The 20,568-nt window shown below is 38.4% G+C and overlaps 3 protein-coding genes and 1 long non-coding RNA gene across 11 annotated transcripts in view; 1 reads left to right on the top strand and 3 right to left on the bottom strand.

Moving 5' to 3' along the window:
- Positions 1 to 162: 162 nt before the first annotated feature.
- Positions 163 to 5,880, bottom strand: LOC139607025 (low affinity immunoglobulin gamma Fc region receptor III-A-like). Of its 4 annotated transcripts, none has more exons than XM_071459578.1 (9): positions 5,764 to 5,880; positions 4,484 to 4,634; positions 4,090 to 4,140; positions 3,491 to 3,739; positions 3,164 to 3,409; positions 2,450 to 2,713; positions 2,130 to 2,201; positions 1,437 to 1,556; positions 163 to 1,171 (listed from the first exon to the last, which is right to left on the bottom strand). In XM_071459578.1, the coding sequence occupies exons 2-9, from the start codon at positions 4,512 to 4,514 to the stop codon at positions 1,050 to 1,052; spliced, it is 1,155 nt and encodes a 384-aa protein (XP_071315679.1). In that variant the 5' UTR covers positions 4,515 to 4,634; positions 5,764 to 5,880; the 3' UTR covers positions 163 to 1,049. The 4 variants fall into 4 exon arrangements, with proteins under 4 accessions (XP_071315679.1, XP_071315680.1, XP_071315682.1 ...); XM_071459579.1 differs by having other exon boundaries at positions 2,450 to 2,695; XM_071459581.1 differs by lacking the exon at positions 5,764 to 5,880 and having other exon boundaries at positions 3,491 to 3,555; positions 3,636 to 3,739; positions 4,484 to 4,797.
- Positions 5,095 to 20,568, top strand: part of LOC139607006 (butyrophilin-like protein 1) — a 26,055-nt gene continuing 10,581 nt past the window's right edge. For 3 of the 5 annotated variants that reach the window (XM_071459543.1, XM_071459544.1, XM_071459540.1), the window contains exons 1-6: positions 15,761 to 15,810; positions 16,594 to 16,696; positions 17,513 to 17,854; positions 18,609 to 18,902; positions 19,010 to 19,135; positions 19,838 to 20,019. In XM_071459543.1, the coding sequence (XP_071315644.1) occupies positions 16,603 to 16,696; positions 17,513 to 17,854; positions 18,609 to 18,902; positions 19,010 to 19,135; positions 19,838 to 20,019 (1,038 nt within the window). In that variant the 5' untranslated portion in view covers positions 15,761 to 15,810; positions 16,594 to 16,602. Of the gene's footprint in view, positions 5,435 to 5,711; positions 5,829 to 6,055; positions 6,398 to 6,534; positions 6,799 to 15,760; positions 15,811 to 16,593; positions 16,697 to 17,512; positions 17,855 to 18,608; positions 18,903 to 19,009; positions 19,136 to 19,837; positions 20,020 to 20,568 lie in introns of those variants that run through there. The other 2 variants (XM_071459542.1, XM_071459541.1) reach the window with 2 other exon arrangements.
- LOC139606843 (uncharacterized) lies at positions 10,152 to 11,552 on the bottom strand. The gene is made up of 4 exons (XR_011684701.1): positions 11,475 to 11,552; positions 11,185 to 11,259; positions 11,029 to 11,103; positions 10,152 to 10,249 (listed from the first exon to the last, which is right to left on the bottom strand). It is a non-coding gene; the product is annotated as an uncharacterized lncRNA (long non-coding RNA).
- On the bottom strand, positions 11,876 to 13,902 carry LOC139606613 (low affinity immunoglobulin gamma Fc region receptor III-A-like). Its single transcript, XM_071458873.1, has 4 exons — positions 13,653 to 13,902; positions 12,718 to 12,963; positions 12,312 to 12,476; positions 11,876 to 11,928 (listed from the first exon to the last, which is right to left on the bottom strand). Exons 1-4 carry the CDS (start codon positions 13,774 to 13,776, stop codon positions 11,876 to 11,878), a joined length of 588 nt encoding a protein of 195 aa, XP_071314974.1. The 5' UTR covers positions 13,777 to 13,902.

Raw genomic sequence — 20,568 nt, 5'->3', positions numbered from 1 at the left:
GCCTCCAGCTGGTGGCGCCCTGCATGAAGCGTGGAGAGAAAATAATGATGAACATGACATGTCTGCTAATTTACTGCAGGGAGCAGTGGAGGGTGTTTTATTAGTGTTCATCATGTGTTTGAGGAGGAGATTTGTAATTTATCAAGTAACAGTTCAACTTAATCATCGTCATCAACCTTTATTTATTTTCTCAGAGACACATTAAGGGATGACCCTTATTCTCAATGATGCAGAGATTACAAAAGCAGAAAGAAAACAAAGCAAAGAATCAGAAATCAGTTCCTAATGACAACTCTTACATTCAGAAAGATTATGATAATTTCAAAGATTTAAAAGCATATTTCTAAACTGTCCCAGTGTTTTCAGGGAATTGATATTTAAAGTGTGTTGTAGGCTATTTTCACAAAATCTAAAAACAGTAAACTACTGTATTTAATATTATAAAAGTATTTTGCTACTTAATTTTTTTATGAAACAGTAGCACTTATTGTATGATGTGGTAAAACATATTACATACATAAACATATTGGGGTTTTTTTAATTGAAAAAAAGAAACAATAAATGTGATAGAAAGTTAAACACAATAATTGCAATCTACAGCACACCTTTTGTGGTTTGCTATATATTAACTCACAGAAAGAAGACAAAACTTTTATTGAGCAGTGGATTCAATCAAACTCCCCTGTAAATATTAAAGTACTGAAAATTTACAAATTTATTCAAGACAAGGTCAAACAGTCCATCTCCCTCACTCTGGTGACTCTGTTCTCAGTGATCTGTAAGACATCATAATGGTTTTCACGTACCATGAGAATGATATTTGATATTTAGGCAGCTGCAGAGGTCAAGAGGCCTCTTACCTTTTTCTGTCTGTGGTTTTTTCTCAAAACAGAGACGCTCAAACTATCAGCAGCGTCTGCAGAGTCTAAAGCCAAACACCGGGTGAGATGATGTGACTTTGCTCACTCAGTGGTTCTCAAACCCGTGTGACCTGTATCTACTACTGTTGAACTCTGAATGCAGACAAATGACTTATTTAGCACTTCACCTCAAATGAAACTACCCTTCCTCTTCTTGTCTTCTTTACCTTCTTTATACCTCTTTTTCTTATCTTGTTTGACGACAGAGTGCTGGTCCTTGTTTGGATCATTCAGCTGGACCTCCAGTAGGACTGAAACAAAAAGGAAAATGTTCATTATCATCTTGTCGAGAATTTCAGAGGGATTGTTTAGAATAATTTAAACTAGAAATATGTACACATGTATATAAATAAAATAAAAAAAATCAGGCTTATTCTACAAATGGACTGTGGATCATGGACAATGGATTCAGGTTTCAGGTTATTTTCTGAGCATGTGACATTTTATACACTGCAGCCATGAACGCAAGTAAATTACTGTTTTCCCCCAGTCAGTTCTTATGAATAATTTTAGTACCCAGTTGTTTCTTCCAGTGAAGCAGTCCAATCACCAGCAGCTGCAGAACCAACACCACAGCGATAACGACCCACAGTAGGATGGAGTAATGGTGGTGAAGAACAATACCTTCACGAGAAGCTGGAAAGACAAGAGAACGATATCACGCAGCAGCTTCTTTAACTGAAGAAGTTAAAGACAGTATTTAGAAAACAGCAGGTCTGTTGATACTGACCACAACTTAAATACTGCAAGTTTGTGTATTTATGTTGTTGTGACTATTCTTACTTCTGGGATTTGTAGGTTCGTATGTTGGAGACTACTTTGTACCAGACCGTCAATGATTAATCCATCCATCCAGAAATTTAATCAGGAAATATTTCGATGTTCGATATTGTAAGTAATTCATCAAGTAAATTACCAGTCGTTGCTCTTTTATTTAACTACAAACTGCTGCTGCTTCCTGCTTGGTCATAGTTTTTAAACCTTCCCAGCAGGCAAATTTTAGTTGGAAATGAAAACCGAGTTGATGAGAGAACCCAGTGCTGGCTAATTCTTTGTCGGCTTTTTCTCGAAACCAGAATGTTGGTCTCTGATGTCATGAGACGTTTGGGAGTCATTTGATCTTAGTTACTTAACAACAAGTTAAAACCATCAGAAAATATCGACGTCAGCTGTGTTTTGTCTGTTGTCGTCATGATCAGTGACTGTTACCTGTGCTGTCGGTGTCTTGTGCATCTGGGTCCTCACCTTGCTTCACTGAGTCGTTATTCTTTGAGATCCTGACTAGAATTTAAAATTAAGTTGTGTGAGTTCAGTGTTTTACTGCATTACACAAGTTTGTACTGACTGGCTCACTTGCCTACACAGAGCACACTGTGTAGGAGGTTAACAGTTAACACAACCGACTCCAGCTCCACATGCAGCTGCACAGAGCTGATGTGGCTGCACCATTAAAAAACATTGAAAATAAAAACATGTAGATTCATATGTGTGGAATTACCACAGTAATATAAAAATACATTTATTTTTACCTGTGACAGTCAGTGGGCTCTGTGCTGATTCTCCAACTCCAGAGACGCTGCATTTGTAGAGTCCTTCATCAGACTTGGAAACAGGGTCGATGGTCATCTCTCCTGTGGAGCTGCTCCTGATGAGGAGGCCATCTTTATAGAACTCAGCCTGGAGCTCAGAGGGAGTTCCTTGGTTTCTGCAGCGCAGAGTCACAGCATCACCTTCAGTCACAGGAAGAGCAGGACCGTCCAGGATCACAGACCCACCTGAACAACACCACACAACTATTTCATGTTAGGAATTAACACATAGAGTATGTTGCAGGTCATCTGCATTAAACGTCTCAGTCTGTTTCACAATGAACAGAGTATTTGAATCATTTCAGCAGTTTGTTCATGCAGCAAACTGAACCCTGTGTCTAAAGACTGACCGTTATGTACCTGTGGGGTTTGGACTCACACATGCAACTTTTTACATCATAGATAAAAATAGAATCAGGACTCCGACAGCTGGTACAGTTGTAGTTCAAAGGCATGTGAACTGTTCAGTCAGGCAGTCACAGAGAGCTCCACCTTTGACCTTTAACCACAAAAATCGAATTGGTTCATCTCTGAGTCCAAGTGAACTTCAGTGCCACATTTGAAGAAAGTCCCTCAAGGAGTTACTGAGGCATCACATTCACGAGGACGGGACGTACGGACGACCTGAGGCATGAAACACATACACACATTTACCTCTGACAGTGAGTCGGCTCGCTGGCGACTCTCCAGCTCCAGAGATGCTGCACGTATAGAGGCCACCATCAAACTTGGAAACACTTGCAATAGTCATTTTTCCTGTAGAGCTGGAGCCAATGAAGAGGCCGTCTTTATAGAAATCAGCTGTGAGGTTGGAGGAGGTGGCTCTGTTTCTGCAGCGCAGAGTCACAGCTTCTCCCTCCATCACAGGCAGCACTGGACTCTCCAGGATCACAGATCCACCTGGACAACATTACACAGTGTTTACAGGCAGACTGAGGGGCTCCAGGCAGCATCACTGTCGTCGACATACAATCAACGTACCGGTGACTGTGATGTTCACAGTGCTGCTTCTTTCTCCTCCTGCGCCTTCACACCAGTATTCTCCACTGTCTGACACAAAGGCATAGTTAAGGGTGCAGGTCACTGAGGTCAAACATGTTGGAATGACTTCCTTGATGTTTCTCACGCTCCATCCGGCTGAGAGGTTAAACCCCCGGCAGGTGAAAGAGACCGACTCGTACTCAAAGAGCTGCAGTCTGGATGGGACGATACGGACGTCTGCATCGGAGACTAAGAGACACAGAACGACATGAATTCAGACGAAAGAGACAACAACGAAACAATTAGATCATCTCCTTTAAAAGAACTCCTTGTTGTCCATCAGCAAAATCTTTTAATCATAATAATTATTAATTAATGAAGAAATGCTATTAAATTCAAGGCAGCAAAGCTAAGATACAAAGAGAGATAAATTTGAAGTTTTGGAAACCTAGATGACCCTCAGTAGTAAAATTCCTGTTATTCAGGTTCCAGCACTGAAACTAGAACGTGGATTTAGCAGGTTTAGCTCAGCCTGCCTGCACGGCTGGCAGTCATAAGGTTGTAGGTGTAGGTGTAGGTGTTCAGCGTCTTGTACTTACCGGATGTCTGCGGATAACTTTGCTGCGCATGTGCAACCAACAGCATCAACACTGGAGAGGAGAGAGGTTATATTTAATCACTTAAAATATATTATCATTGTAGAGACATTTTCACTCATTTTATAACCTTCCTGAAATTTTAAATAAAAATGTACATTATAATAAAGGAACAGCATTGAATGATTTAATTCAATGCCTTAAATCATTTGAAAACATGATTTGGCATAGAGCCTTTCTAAAGGACACCTGACACAAATTATACATTATTTACAACCTAGTCATTTATCTCTAGAATTTCTGAGGAATTATTAAATTGTATGTTGACATATCTTCATTTTTATTTATTGTTAACTAAAACAAGAAATGTTGATAAAAAGACAAATTTACGACTCACCCAGTCTGATGCAGAGAGCTCTGACCTCCATGTCACCTTCCTCTCCTCCGTCTAAACTCTCGACTGTGTTCAGGCTAAATATACTGAGCTGACAACTTCCTCTTCCTGTGCAGGTCACCTCTGCTGTGAAGCAGCTTCAGCTCTGACACCTCTGTGAGGGAGACGTGCAGTAAGTGATGAAAAGAACTGATACTGAGCTGTAGTTCTCTGTGCAGCGTTTGGCCCTCTAAGTATATCAAATGATGAAGGTGCAGATTGATCAAACTTCTGTTTTTACACTTGTTTCCATTTCTGAAAGATTCTGATTTTGGTGTCTCCCAGTGGTGCAACCGACTCTGCTGCAGACAGCAATGATCACAACAAAGTGCAACAATCTTCTTTCTCCTGTTCCTGAAAATATAATCTGTGCTATATGATAAAGTTTGAAAGTTGCTATAAGTGCATTAAAATTCCACAAGATACAAACAGAATTCATTCTTCCTGTTGCTAACCACCTATGATTTGACCCTCCAGTTTTTTTACAACACATCAACGCCCACTGCTGGAGGTGACGTGTGAATACTCTGCACCATCAGGAGAAGATCCATGAGTGGTTTATTGGTCTGGGACAGATGGTGGGAACATGAAGTCGCCCGACTCTGCCCCCTGCTGGAGACCAGCAGACCCATCATCAAACTACTGAAGACAATAAATAAAGTGTTGTCATTGCAGCTGTAGTATTTTATATTGGTCCTGATCAGCTGCCTAGCAACCGGATCAAAGTGCAGCCTTTTATTAAGTGTAACACATTAACTAAGACACTGAGCAAGTTTCAAATCAGTCAACGGACTTGAATCTAACTGGGGCTGCAGATAAGACTGGACACTGATCAGTGGACTTGCTGGATCAGGAGAAATCACTTGAGGGGTAGGAAATCATTTTTAAGGGAAACTGTACCTTTTTGGAATAAAAGTAAGTTTCCCATCACATTAAATATTCTTTCTTACAAGACCTGTTGACATATTGCATTCACAGTTAGATGTAAAATGTCCTGTAAATTCATGCTATTTAATAATTTAATGTTTTAAAAGCTGTATCAAAGTTGTAGCCTACGTTAATGGTTTTAAGGCAGATCTCATGCATTTATTTATCACATTTAATAACAATAGTTAATTATCTTTACATTTAAACTTTTTTTATCTGAATGATCTTTTTGTGAATTTAATCAGTGATTTATTTTGATTTTCAGCGCTGCGAGACCTTCACCTGATGGACAGACTTCCCTGTAAATCTCTACTCACTGCGCTCTGCACTTTGATTGTCCATCATGCTGTTGTGTTTCTTCTCCTAACACGCTTCAATGGAGGTAATGTGTCAACAAATGATATGATGGTAAAAGTTTAATATCGAGATTTTTTTTTAGAATTTAAGCCTCACACTTATCCTAACTTGCTCCTGTGTGTATGCAGACCTTGAGAAATGTTGAAAAGTTTAAACCTGAACTTCAAAATTAGTTTCTCATCAAAAATGTAGCAAAAATCACTTCAGTCAAGTTTTACCAATCAAATTATAAAACTGATGCTGCCTCCTCAGGTGAGTCTCAGGAGACTGGTCAACCGCAGCCAATAGTGGCGATGGTCGGTGATGACATCACTCTGCCATGCCACGTGAAGCCTGGCAGCGGTGCTGGTGTTGGGATGCTGGAATGGTCAAGACCTGACCTGAACCCCAGATTTGTCCATGTATGGCGATCTGGTGGAGACCACCTGGTTGATCAGAACCCGTCCTACAGGGGAAGAACGTCAGTGTCACTAGACAAGCTGAAGCAAGGAGACACGTCACTCAAACTCTCCAAGGTGAAGCTGACTGATGAGGGAACATACAGGTGCTTTATTCCAAGGCTGATAACAGACTACTCTGTTCAGCTCATCGTTGGTAAGTGGAAATACACTTTTTAGAATCAGTTTTCATTATCTAGGCAGGCCAGAGCAAAAACAGCAACACTACTGATGGAGTTTTATGTCAATACATTTTTAATACACCTATGTCAAATATTCTCTGACCTTTCTCAGGTGCTGTCATCAACATGTCCACAGTCAGCAGTGGAGAGCTAGAATGTAAAACTAAAGGCTGGTACCCAGAGCCGGAGGTGTTGTGGCTGGACGGTGAGGGAAAGCTCCTCCCTGCTGGACCTACAGAGACAGTCAGAGGTCCTGATGACCTCTATACTGTCAGCAGCAGAGTGACTGTGGAGAAGAGACACAGCAACAGCTTCACCTGTAGAGTCCAACAGAAGGACATCAACCAGACCAGAGAGACACACATTCAAGTTCCAGGTTTAATATCAGCTATTATATGTTCACTCTTTAAGCTCCAAATTACTGTTGTCTTGTTCAAAATAAATATATTGTTTTGTGTTTTTCACTTTAGATGATTTCTTCAAGGACCCGTCCAAACCATCGGCTTCTACCATCATCGGTTTGTTTGCTGGCCTCATGATCATTCTTGCTCTTGTCTATGTTGTGTGCAGATGGAGACAAAACAAACTCAGTAAGTCTGTAACCTGTTATCAGACAATAACGATTCAAACATAACAATCATCTGTTTTTGTCCCAGTTCATTGAATTTTACAATATACTGTGGGCAAAGATTTCTGATCATAAAACATCTGCATGAAGGCCTACATGAAAAGTATTAGTTGTTTTAACATGTGATGTCTATGCTTGTCTATAATTCCCTTTTTTCATCACGACTGAAGGTCTTATTTTGTAATGCAGCAGGACAGGAAAGCTCGTTTCAGCAGCATCGATAGCATCACACACAGACAGTCAGATTTAATAATCTGCCACAAGACATTTCTGACTGGTCACTTGGAATTTTATTAATTCATCAGACAGGGATGGATTTATATATTTGCAGTTTTTACAGAACACTTTGTTTTAAAATTAAAAACCATTTATTTAGCCACTGTTGTTTTACAGCCTCTTTAAATGGAGCCAGTGAAAAGGAGACTACAGCTGTTCCACACATCTGTTTCCATCATGTCATTTTTACAGAACATTTAGTGTTTTTATGTATTATGTACATTTAGTATTTTTTTCATGTGTTTTTTCAGCTAATGTCTCTCTTATAATTGTTACAGTTTTATGGTAAAATATATTTTGTGCAAATACTATTGACTTTTTTTCTGCACACAGAGAAGAACCATGAGGAGGAAGAACCACAGAGAGTTAGAGAGAAGACGAGGGACTCTGTAAATAACAGCTCAGAACAAGAGTTTCTGGTAAAAACAGAAACAGGCAGGGAGGAAAACAGAGAGGAAACAAAGAATCTGGAAAACGACGAAGAAGAAGAAAACAATGAAAGATTTTTGAGTGAAGAAGGAGGCCGTCCATGTGAGAGCGAGGAGGAAACACACCAGTCGCAGCAGAATGTGAACAGGAGAAATTTAGAGGAGACACCAGAGGCTACAACTACTGCCACAGAAGGTCAGGGTTCAACAGAGCCAGAGGGTCAAGAAGATGAGACCCAGGCAGGACGAGACACAAAACCTGAGGAAGAAACCAACAGAACAAAACCTCTACCACAGACAGAAACAAAACCAGAGCAGCCTACTGAAGAAGGGCTGGAGAAGAGTCAGGGTCCAGAGGATGGAGGAGGACCAACAGGAGGGACAGAGGATGGAGAGATGAGTGGAGATGGACATGCAGAGGAGCTGGCAGAAAGAGAGAGTGTGACGGACGGAGGAAGCTCTGTAGATCCAATTGTAGCAGAGGAAACAAAGAATCTGGACAATGAATTAGAAGAAAATAATACGAGATCTTTAAGTGAAGAAGGAGGCCGTCCGTGTCAGAGAGAGGAGGAAACACACCAGTCGCAGCAGAATGTGAACAGGGGAAATTTAGAGATACCAGAGGCTGCAACTACTGCCACAGAAGGTCAGGGTTCAACAGAGCCAGAAGGTCAAGAAGATGAGACCCAGGCAGGACGAGATACGAGATAACCTCAGGAAGAAACCAACAGAACAAAACCTCGACCACAGACGGAAACAAAAGGAAGTTCTGCTGATCCAACTGTAGCAGAACATTTTTTTTAGAATGAAGGTGATCATACCGACTCTGTAAGTGGCAGCTCAAAGCCTCAGGATGGGCTGGGGGAATCAACAGAGACAGAGCCAAAGACTGAGGGGACACAGACCAATGAGGAAAGTTCAGTTTAGTGTTTGATGGTGAAGGAGAAAAAGTAATTTAACAGAAAAATAATTTGGACAAGGACATAAAAAACCTTTTAGAAACAGAAAAAAGCAGCAAAGAGAAAAAAACAAGATGAGAGAAAAAGTCCAATGCAGGTAAAAATGAAATAAAGTTTGAGAAAGTGGAAGTGATGATAATTATTTTTTGTATATTTCTTTGCTAAATAAATATTATTCCCAAAATCTTTCCTTTTCTTTGTTCATGTGTCTCATAACAGATCAGACATATTCTATTTGCTGTCTACACTCTAAATGTCTGTGAATACACACACTGGATATTACTGATTATTGCAATGAAAAAAAAGTTTAGTTTGAGGAACCAGTCACATTACAGCTTTTTTTTATTTATTTATTTTTTTTATAAATGGTGGAGGTTATGGGATGTAAGTAGCTATTAGCTTCTATTAGCAATTGTTAATATTTTGCATTAGTATGGCTTTAACCCAGTGAATGCTCATCTGTACTGGATGAAGTTTATGATGTGTGGCAGCAGTGCAATACATAAAACTGTGCAGATACAGGTCAGAAGGTTCAGTTAATGTTCACATCAAACATCAGAATGAAGAAAAATGTATAATCTGACAAACAATTTCAGGTTTCTTGTCTTATCCTCTGACCGGTGGCCTTGTTAAAGAAAGATTTGCCGCCACTTTTACTTGAGTAAAAAAATGTTAAAATACAAATGTAAGATTTATTGTTACATTTCCATTTAGTATCATAGGAAAATGTCCTGTTTTTTTCTTTCTGGTTCAACAAAAACTGACATTAATAAATAGATGCCACAGAATAACATATTGATTGGTAGTAGGTCTGCTGTCTTCTGGTATCATCCATCAGGAAGCTGCAGGAGAGCTGAGGGGCTGGACACTGCAGTGATATAGATGTACTGTAAGACAACACTGGACTGAATGTTTTTCTTATAGTGATCGCAGAGTTTGTTATCTGTAATAAATGTAATTCAAAATTCAGTTCTTACATATGCTTAAAATGTACAAATACAATTCTAAAACATCAACAGGAATTATTACTTGTCACTTCATCAAGAAATCAGTCTCTTTCTTTATTTCTTCAGTCGGCTGTCTCTTCTCTTTGTGATCTGTAAGACAGAAGACATAAAGACTATCTGTGGTAAATTATTCCAAACTCGGGGCTTTTCATTGGGCTTCCCACCATGTCTCAGGCCTTTTTCACTGAATTGGGCTTGTTCAGGTCTTATAACATGACCATGAGGATTTTTGAAGAGAAGCACACGTTTTAATGATTTTAACATATTTTATGTTCATTTATGTCTTTCATGTGATGCACTTGATGCATGTGATTTCTGTGTTGTAAAAGTAATGCAATACAAATAAAGTATTATTATCATTTTCATTAGTAGCAGTAGTAGTAGTAGCAGTAGTATTTCCATCTGGAGGTCATAATGACCGTCAGTCTCACCTGGACAGCTGAGTAGACAATATCCTCCTGTGTTAAACCTGGGTCTTTGGCTGCTGTATGGCTCCGGGTCTCTGTGGATCTGGACAGTCCTGATTGTGCTTTGGAAACAAGTAGAATTCACATTTTATCTTAATATAGAAAAATATATCATAATCTGACAGAGAGGATTACATGAACAAAGTCATCACTGCCAAGAGAATCCCATGTTATTTGTATGATGACTGTCACCTCTTATCCAGACGCCTCTGAGTCAAACCTATTATTTTTTGTCACAACACTGGTTAGCATTAACCATCTTAAATTCTTTAGCATTTCGCTTTTTATTAGTTCTGTTCAACCCCTTTTCTGTGGTGAAATTACATGAAGCCTCTGGCAGGGTCTAAAGTGTGAGAACATAGAGATTCAAAATAAACCAGATGCTTTGGCAAAGAGACAAATCGATAGTAGAAACCATCAATAGTACAAATACACCATAATAAAGCAACTTCTCAACCAAACAAACTACAGTTTCAATTTAAGGGATTTCAATTCAACACAGCTTTATGGTACCTTCTGGGTGTATCAGAGGTAGACTGAGGTACAATAAGATGTATAAAATGCAGTTTTAGAACATACACTTACATTCTTTTGTTTGTTTGAATTTGTTTTATTTTTTGATGTGGGAAGAGGAATAAAGATAATTCTTGAAAAACATGAGCTGACACTTAATGCTCCCTTAATGCTCCCTAAATCTTCATTTATCACAGTCATGAATCCATTTTTTTAATCATCCATGTGTTTTTGTTGTTTCTTTCACAAATTAAATGATTGACTGATAATTCTTGGTTACATGTGGAAAATACCAGGAAAAGATGTAATGTTGAAACATCATACGCACCAGGCTGGACAGCGGGTGGAGTCTGACTTATGGTCACAGAGGAGTAAACAGGTTGATGTGAGGATTCATCTTCATCTGAACGGGACAGACAGACAGATGAAGAGCTAATCATAAATAGTCGTGCTGACAGACTAAAAGGGTCAACGGGCCTCTGACCATTTTCTGTCTGTGGTTCTCTGCTGTGGTTTCTCTTGATGCAGGGTCTCAATATATCACCGGCATCTGCAGCGTCTGGAACAACAGACACAGTGAGAGGAAGCAAAAATAATTCAGACGTCAAACCTGCTTTGCAGCACATTTCAACCTCTTCAACTGCCACTTTCACATCGTCTTCCTTTTTTAATTTCATCAGTCAATGACCTTCTTAAAGATGTTAAATGTAAAACTAAGTCTCGTGTTCCTTACATCATGTTAAAGAAAAGAACAAATAAAACAAAAAAATAAACCTTTGTCCTTCTTTGGTTTTGTGATGACAACGGCATACTTCACATCATTTGGATCGTCTGCATCGTCCTCTCCAGAGACTAAAACACAAAAGAAAAGGCATGAAATTATTATACACACCAGCAGAAAGCTGGCAGGAAGACCGTTCAGTTATACATACATATAGCCCATTCATATCTTTTTAAAACTAACATTCAGTCTTAATTTAGGCAAAAAAAGTTGTATGCTTTTTAACAATGTTCATTTGTGGCAGATTGGATAAAAAATGTGTGACTCACCTGTTTGATAGTTTTCACCTGCTGTTGGTGTATTTGAGTCAACTGATGGATAGAAAAGCAAAAACACTGACACCAACAGAAAAGGAGTTTAAATTCAGCTTTTTTAAAAACAGTGTGGACAATTCTTAAAGCATCCTGTGTTTCCTGCACTTCTGAACAACTAGAGACATTGTCCACGCTGACGAGTTACAAGTTATTAAATGTGTAAAACCAGACCTATGAACTTCTTCCAGTTCTTGTCTCTAATTTTAAAGTGAACAAATGGGCATGAAAAATATAAATCTGCTTAAAACCTATTAGTGTAAATTCTTTGGTACATGGAACTGTGAGTTTGTGAATACAACATTTAACAACATTAAAATATGGATAAGAGGGAGCAGTGTTAGATGTTCTTCATGAAAACAAAGGAAACATTACTACTAACACTAACTAATTTTCCACCAGGTACCACCACAAGAAAAACTTTGACTTTGATCCTCAAACCAAAAACGTGCTGCCATGTTTCTTTGGCAGTTATTTACTTACAGTATATTATAGGCAGAAACAGCTGCTTATGTGTACCTCTGTGTTTCCTAACATGAAGGAATCCCACCCCCACCAGCAGCACCAGGGCCACCACTAAGACAGTGACAACGATCCACAGCAGGATGAAGACTTCAGGGGAGTCGGAGTCATGGGAGACGGGCTCTTTATGAGATGGTGGAGAGGTGATGGGAACAGTATGTGCTACAACATGGCAAATGACACGTGGTATAAATTTTCCTATTTTTCTAACATAAAAAGGTGAAAAACATATTAACATGTTTAAACATTGCACAAACATCTGTAAATATTCACATTATGTGGGGAAACTGTCACTTTGAAACTCTATGAAGTCACATGTTTGCCCAGATGGTATGTAAAGATCTCCCAAAACTAAACTATGGTTACAACATCACCTATAATTTGTAACATTGTTAAGTCTCACCTCTCACAGTCAGCCAGCTTTCTGGTGACGGTCCAACACCCTGGATGCTGCACTTGTAGAGTCCTTCATCAGACTTGGAAACATTATTAATTTTCATCTCCTTTGCAGTTCCGTTGTGTATTAATTGGCCGTCTTTGTAGAAATAAGCTTTAAACTGGGTGGAATTCGTCTTATTTCTGCAGCGCAGAGTCACATCATCTCCCTCCGTCACAGGAAGAGCAGGACTCTCCAGGATCACAGAACCAGCTGAAGAACATGTTGAAAAAGTGAAATGTTTTACGATCAAACCTGGAATTACTCACAATAGAATATTGGAGAGAATTTAGAAAAGTGAGGGGAAAATTGAAATGTATCGAATAAAGATACAAGAATAAAGGTTACACATAATATAACAGGCGGGAACATCCACAGAATAAAAAAATCTGACAGAGCCAAAGGATTAATCAATCGAAAAAGAATTAGAAATGTACAGTGGTGTATCTTCTCTCTAATCATAGATATATGTGCCTTGATATTATTCCTGGAAGCAACAAAGGCTGAGAAACAAACTGTCACACAATCACTTGAATCAGTTTTAATTAAGTTTTTCACTTTGTTCAGGTAGAAAAAGACCAAACACATAAGTAATAATTACTATTCTAATTTAAAGAGGGGCCATGAATAAGGGTGGAAGACATCCATCACTATGAAATATTTTATCTACAATTTGCAATATTGATAAAAATAAAACACAATAAACCTTCAAACAATTAAAAAGGCCAAGTATCACAAATGAGAAGCAACAATTTCCCTGCACATTTTGCATGGTTCTGCAAAACTATATATTATCATAGTCATTATGAGTTGATTTTCTCTCTGGACAAACTACAAGCGACACCTCAGATTATTATGAGTTCAAAATAGATGCAGTGGCTTCAGAAAAATAATAAATATACCAGTTATCATGATGTTGACATTGTTGCTTCTCTCTCCTCTTTCAGTCTCACACCAGTATTCTCCACTGTCTTCTGGATAGATTTTATCAATGGTGCAGGATGACCCCAATGACATCCTCTTCATGACGCATACTGGAGTAAATTTCTCAGTGTTCCTGGTCCCTCTCAGCTGAGTGGAATCATCAGTCCCCTCACAATGAAAAGAGACAGACTCGTATTCAAAGAACTGCAGATGGTCTGGAGTGATACGAAGAAAATCTGCTTCTGAAAATTAGAAAAATTAAGTATTATTCTACTGTTTCCAAATTAAACATCCAAAGCTGCTCATTTTGACAGATATGACAAGAGGAACTAAATTAAAACAAATAGACAAATGTCAACTTTGTTATAGGTAGAGTTAAACTGGTGTTTTTGCAAGATACATTCTGGTATTTACTACCAATATAACATTAACTCATCTTATTTAACTTCAGGTCAAATTTGTCAACAGGTTCATTTGTGTATAAATCTAAATTGTAGGAGGCGAAATCCTATCACAGACATGTTGAGGCCATCTGTAGATGGAGAGAATGGTGAAACAAAACAAAAAAAACAAACAAATGCAAAATGTTAAAAAAAACATTTATTGAGTTACTCACCACTTTTCTGAGTATAATGATTCTGACCTTGTGTCCCCAGCAGAATAAATTCAAGCATCACTGGATAAACAATATTGTAAATCAGCCACAGATGTGCAGGAGTAAAACTGAGGGTGGAAAAAGAAGAAACATGGCACTCAGAACTCACTCAGTCTGAAGCAGGGAGCTGTGACCTCCATGTTGTCTTGCTGCTGACTGAGCATCAGACTGAAATACAACCTAAGTTTGATGTAGGTGAGGACTTCCTCTTCCTGTGCAGTTTATTTCTCATGTTGGTGCAAAAGCTGGGGCCAGAGTCTCAGTGGCTTCATTAGTCTTGAAATAGAATGATCCCGTCAAGCCAGACCAACCATCCCTGCCCCTCTTGGAGACCCCCGCTGTAGCAGGAAATACTACAGAGCTGATTTTTAGTACTTTATAAGTCTGTGTGTCATTGGACAGATTTGTCACTGTGATAGCATCACAACCGGAAGTCATGAAACTTCACAAGTGTGTAGTCGAGATAAAAACAGGTTCTAAATGTGTGTGGTCTGACCAATGAGTACTGAGTGCTCATGTAGTTATGACTACCAGTATTGGAGTGGTTATCAGGAGGGTCATGAGAATTCCCAGTGGGCCCTGAGCATTTCAGGGCCAAGGACCAGACTGATTATTGTGTAGGTGAAGAAAATTGTGTTATATTAAAGTAGGCTACCTTGCTGCACCATCTGGTCAGCCTAATCTGTGCGATGCAACCAAATCCATTTGCAGTAGGGGGATCAATGAGCACCCCCCTTCAAGTGGTACAACCCTGTTGTGCCTTGAATTGAAATTGGTCAGCTAAAGACCCAATAACAGCTATGAACTTTCCTTCAGGTAACAATAAAGAAACACTGTTACGTTTCATGATGGGTTTTACTGCTGTTGTATTATTTTAACAGTGATCAGTTACCTGGCAACAGGCTCAAAGGTCAGCTGCTCATAAAGGCACCCAAAATGAAACTGAATTATGGATATCATGCTTGTAGCTCAATTTATTAATTGATATGTTGCCAGTTTTAGACTTTAATTAGTATGAACATTTACATAAATAGTTAATCGGAACTTAAATTTCTCTTTGCATCTTCCACTTTTATTTAAATTGAGGAGCCCTGTTTCTGATCTTTCTGCTTGTTCCAAACTAAAAGGAAACAAAACAAAGAAAATTAAAAAAAGAATAAATAAAACACTCAGGAAAATACTGCCTGGGTTAATTTGAACATTTGGAAGCTTTATATGATTTGAGATATGAACTAAATCCAGTGCATGCTTTGAGCGAGATAAGGTCATGAGTCAATAAATGATTTATAGACTTTGCACCTGAAGTCGGTTGAAATGATCCACACGTCATGCAACAGGTACGTTGTCTTCAGAATATAATTTTGCTTCTATTTGAGACTTTTTCACATCCTAGAATAAATTTGGGTCTGTCTTTTGACGACAACTATTTATTGTAACAGACTAAAGTTGGATCTGTACATGGAATGCATCTCAAATGAACGGTAAATATTATCAGTTATTAATTGTTATCATTTCAAAATTAATCAGCTTCTGATTATTTTTTGTTAATTGAACAGGAGGGGTAGTTTCACACCCAACTGTCAGATGTTAAGAGTCTTTATTGTCTCACATGAATTATTACAGACATGGACTTGCTGTGGACAAACTGTATCATAGAAAGGGTTCCTGCATCGGCTAAAATATTACACAAATCTGTCAACATCAGTGCATTCTTTTTTTTTAATTCACTAAGGAACAGTAGTTTTCCACAGTACAGTTTAGGCAAACACAATTTTAACTACCACAGAATTCTTCATAGGTCTGTATGTGTTGACAAAAGTGAAACTATTGCACATTACACAGCAGCAAAGTTTGCATGACTGGAAATCGACTGTCTGTGCTGGTGAAAGTGAAAGAATGGATATATTTTAATTACTTTTGTAAAAATGTGAAGGTGCTCTCACAGTTGTAGGATTTTGTTGAAATTCAGAGGAAGAAATATGATTATATATGTTACTTTAAAAACACAGAGCAAGTTCGTCATTTTTTGTTGTTTGGTGTCGCTACCAGTAAAAATCAGAGGAGATGTGAACTTTATTGGGGGATTGTGTAGTAAAATTATTCAACACACAAGATGAGGAGAATATATTTTACTTTGAAATCAGCTCAGGAATGAGTTTATGTTTGACTGGACTTCTTATTTTACCTAAACACCAGTTCAAAAGTGTCTTTTCCAAATAGTCATAATTTTCATATACGTATTAATGGTTTGTGTCCATTTTCAGAACTGCATAATGTTTCCTCAGATGTCTGGAGTGTCCATTCAATCTCCATTCACAACCATCAGTGCTCTGCTCCTCCATCTTCTCCTAATACACTATTGTAGAGGTAACTTCACCGTACAGTAGATTTAAATAAGATTACTCTTCTGCTTTGGATCAAATATAATTACCAAATTGTAGTGATTTCTTAAATACTAGGTTAAAGTCCCTGTAGTCAATATTTTTGATATAAATATATTAAAAGAGGAAATGCTGTTTATTTACGTATTTGGTAAGTTGTACATACATTGCTACTGAACGTATCTGTAAAATTTTCTCAGACAATATACTTGTTTTCCTCTAAAATATCTTATCTTCAAGTATATTCTCCATTTGAAGTGACTGCAGCATTAATACAAATTTTTATGGTTATGTATAGGAACTCACAGCACTTCATTAAGGCTAGTGAAAAAAGCTGAACTGTATGTGAACACAATTTCTAAAAGACAGGCTTGGATAATTACAACCAACACTTTTGGTCTCACAGTTTTTAGCAAAAAGGCTCTGAAACCAAGGAACCTGCTACCACCTTTAAAACACTTAAATAAAAAGTTCAGATTTTTATTTTGGTAGCAGAATACACACTGAAAATATACAAGTGTAGACGCCTGTCTACACTTGTATATTTTCATTTTCAAATGCATCTTTTTGCCTCCCATATACACTACTCCAGAGTTTCCAGCCTTGTTTAAAGGAGTGTTTTAGAAACTGGCCCCGTTTTAGTAAAACTCCAGGGTTGCAATGTACCTCATTGGGTCTTATCAGCCGCGACAACATTGAATATAAAAAGAAAGGACTGTAACACTTAACACTAAAATCATTGAGGGGGAATGCAAAAGTATTGTGAGAAAACAACAAACAACATAGTTTCTTTTCTTCTCAGGTCAGTCTCACTTAATTGGTCCATCTCAACCACTAGTGGCAACAGTTGGCAATGACATCATTTTGCCATGTCACCTGGAACCTGCAGAGGATGTTGCTGCCATGACGTTAGAGTGGACGAGGTCTGAGCTGGATCCCAGATTTGTCTACGTGTGGCGTGCTGGTCAGGACCTGATAAATATGAAAAATCCATCCTACTCAGGACGAACATCACTGTTCACTGATGAACTGAAGCAGGGAAACATCTCACTGAAACTCTCCAGAGTGAAACCTGCTGATCAGGGGAAATACAAATGCTATATTCCAAGCAAGAATACAGAAACTTTCATTGAGCTTGTTGTTGGTAAGTAGTTAAACACTGTGTGTGCAGTTTGGTGTAGTTTTATCCAGTGTTTCCAGCGAATAATTTTTTTTATTTTTTCCATCAAAAGCAAAGAATTCAACCCAGCCTTCAGCCCTTGATATTGGGTTGTGGCAGGGGATATTTTCACACCTGGTTAAAGGAGTGGTTTTATGCAAACATTTGAGCATCCAGATTATTGTTGGGTTGTTCATCATGTTCTTCAAATGTTAATTGCTTCATGAAGTTAAAAAATATAAATAGTAAATGTGGCATGCGCAAAAGGTTGGGCACCCTTCTACCACACCACAAAATTCAACATCTGAAGTCTGCAAGGCAACGTCTGGTTAATCCAGAGTCATTTTGGAAGTGTTGTGAACAGATTTATTTAAAATTAGGATCTAACCCTCTAATTGATGACTTTGCATCAAGTTAAGCAAGACAGGTCCAGCTTTAGATGGCAGTCGTGCAATTTAAAATGAGTGTGTCTTGTTTGAAGTGTGTAATAATTAGGTTCTCTTAAGTGTGTTAATCTATTTCTGGTTAGAAGTAAAATACTGATACTCTGGCTTTAAACAACAAAATGATTATTCATGGTTAAATAGAGTTGTAAATAAAAATTATTTTAAATGCAATGATTATGTTTTACCGTATATAATTATTAGCATTACAGTTATACATTTACAATTGTGCATGTTTCTTAATAATTCATTTGGTGATTGCATGACTGGCCATTGTTTATTTTCCCATTGCTCAGCATCAGATGCTGCCTCCTCAGCTGTCATCAGTTTAGCAGGGATTGACAGAGACAGGGGAGGAGTGGTGTTACAGTGTGAGTCTAAAGGCTGGTACCCAGAGCCGGAGGTGTTGTGGCTGGACGGTGAGGGAAAGCTCCTCCCTGCTGGACCTACAGAGACAGTCAGAGGTCCTGATGGCCTCTATACTGTCAGCAGCAGAGTGACTGTGGAGAAGAGACACAGCAACAGCTTCACCTGTAGAGTCCAACAGAAGATCATCAACCAGACCAGAGAGACACACATTCATGTTCCAGGTAGAATGTCATGTATTTTTATAATGAGATTCCAGTTTTAATTTAAAATAGCCAAGCCTGTATATTATTTAAAAAATGCAATTTTCTCCTGTGTTGTATCATTTCAGATGATTTCTTTATGGTCAAGTCCAGTTTTTTTCCTGTTATGATTGGTTTAGCTGTTACTTCAGCTGTTTCCATCATGGTTACTATTTCACTTTTGTTTTTTTTGTGGAAGAGGAGCCAAAACATCAGTAAGTCACAAATGAAGTGCAGTGCTTTGTTAATGTCAAGTTGTCCTTACATGTTTTAATGTGACTGGTGTAGTATCTGGAGTTCTGTATGTTATGTTGTGTGAATTTATGGATTTGGTATGTTTAGCTAGGAGTCCCCTGGTCAATAAGATTTAATGGCCTTAGTCAGAAGGTACTAGGGTAAAAAGATTTAAGGACCTTAGCTAAAAGGTTTTAGGTCAAAAGGTCTAGGTGCCACTGGGAGATGGGTGACTCCCTCATCTTATGTAAGCAAGCCCTTTTTCTGTATTTACAGAAACCATATGTTTTACCTTAGGTTCACGAAAACAACCAGCCTATATAGACGGGGAGGTAGAGCAGTTATTCAGAGGAGATTCATATTGGCTTCGACTCCTCTCTCAGGCAATCCATGGTGCTTGATTTGATGCTGGACTTCTTTGTAATAAACCCCTTTATATACAAGCAAGACGGTGTCAGCGGAGTTTCCTTCATCATCATCACATCATCGCTGCTTAAGAAACAACACTGGTTTCAAAGGAGGGAGGGAGTTAGTGGTGGGGACAGAGAATTTCACAGTCAGATGTGCAGCTGTTTAAATTAAATCTTATTTGATCCAAGTGTCAGGTGTTTCATTTTTAAAATCATGTGTCTGATATACTGTGACCTTTTATTCTTTAATTCTACTGTTTTATTTCTACACAGAGACGAAGAGAGGCCGATGGGATGAAACTGATGAAGGACAGAAGAACAACAGGTCTAAATGGAACAAAGCTGAAGTTCAGTTTTCCACTGAAGTAGAAAGAGAACAAGAGCAGCTGATGACAGAAGAGACACTGAAAATTGAGGATATGAACAAGGAAAAAGTGGCAAAAAGGAAAAATCATGTAAGTAAACACATTATTTTAAGGGGAAAAAACTACAAAATAAAAGTATTTCCAAGGAGATAAAGAAAACAGCAACAGCAGCTGCAACCGGTAAATAAAGAAAGACAGGATCTGGTCAAACATGATGAGACTAAAGACTAAAGACCAAATGTCCAAAAAGAGGTTCGAAAGAGGAGTGAAAGAAGCCATCTATGTGAAAGTAGTGAAACCATCCCTCAACAGGGGAGGAGGCCTCAGACACCACCTATCTCCAATTTACAATGCTGCCCTTTCGTCCCTTCCCAGGAGAACAATTTAACCTCAAAGAAAAACAACCCAGAGGTTAAATACCTGGGTCTCCACACCAAATAGTTGGACCAGTCCCAGCTTGGTCAGGTGCGAGAAAGAACTGATGAAGCCTCTTGGATGAGAGGTGAAACGTCTTCCTAGACAAATAACCAAGTCCAGTTGCTTTCGATTTAAAACTCCTTTGAGATAGCAGAGAAGATCTGAATTTCTTCAGTCTCCACTGAGGAGTAACCATGTTACCAACCACAGCATGAAAATAAA

Source organism: Trachinotus anak, unplaced genomic scaffold (assembly GCF_046630095.1).
Source record: "Trachinotus anak isolate AG129_WGS33_773 ecotype Australia unplaced genomic scaffold, CSIRO_AGI_Tana_v1 ptg000023l, whole genome shotgun sequence".
In the NCBI taxonomy this organism is placed as follows: domain Eukaryota; kingdom Metazoa; phylum Chordata; class Actinopteri; order Carangiformes; family Carangidae; genus Trachinotus; species Trachinotus anak.
This window is presented reverse-complemented; position numbering and strand designations above follow the sequence as displayed.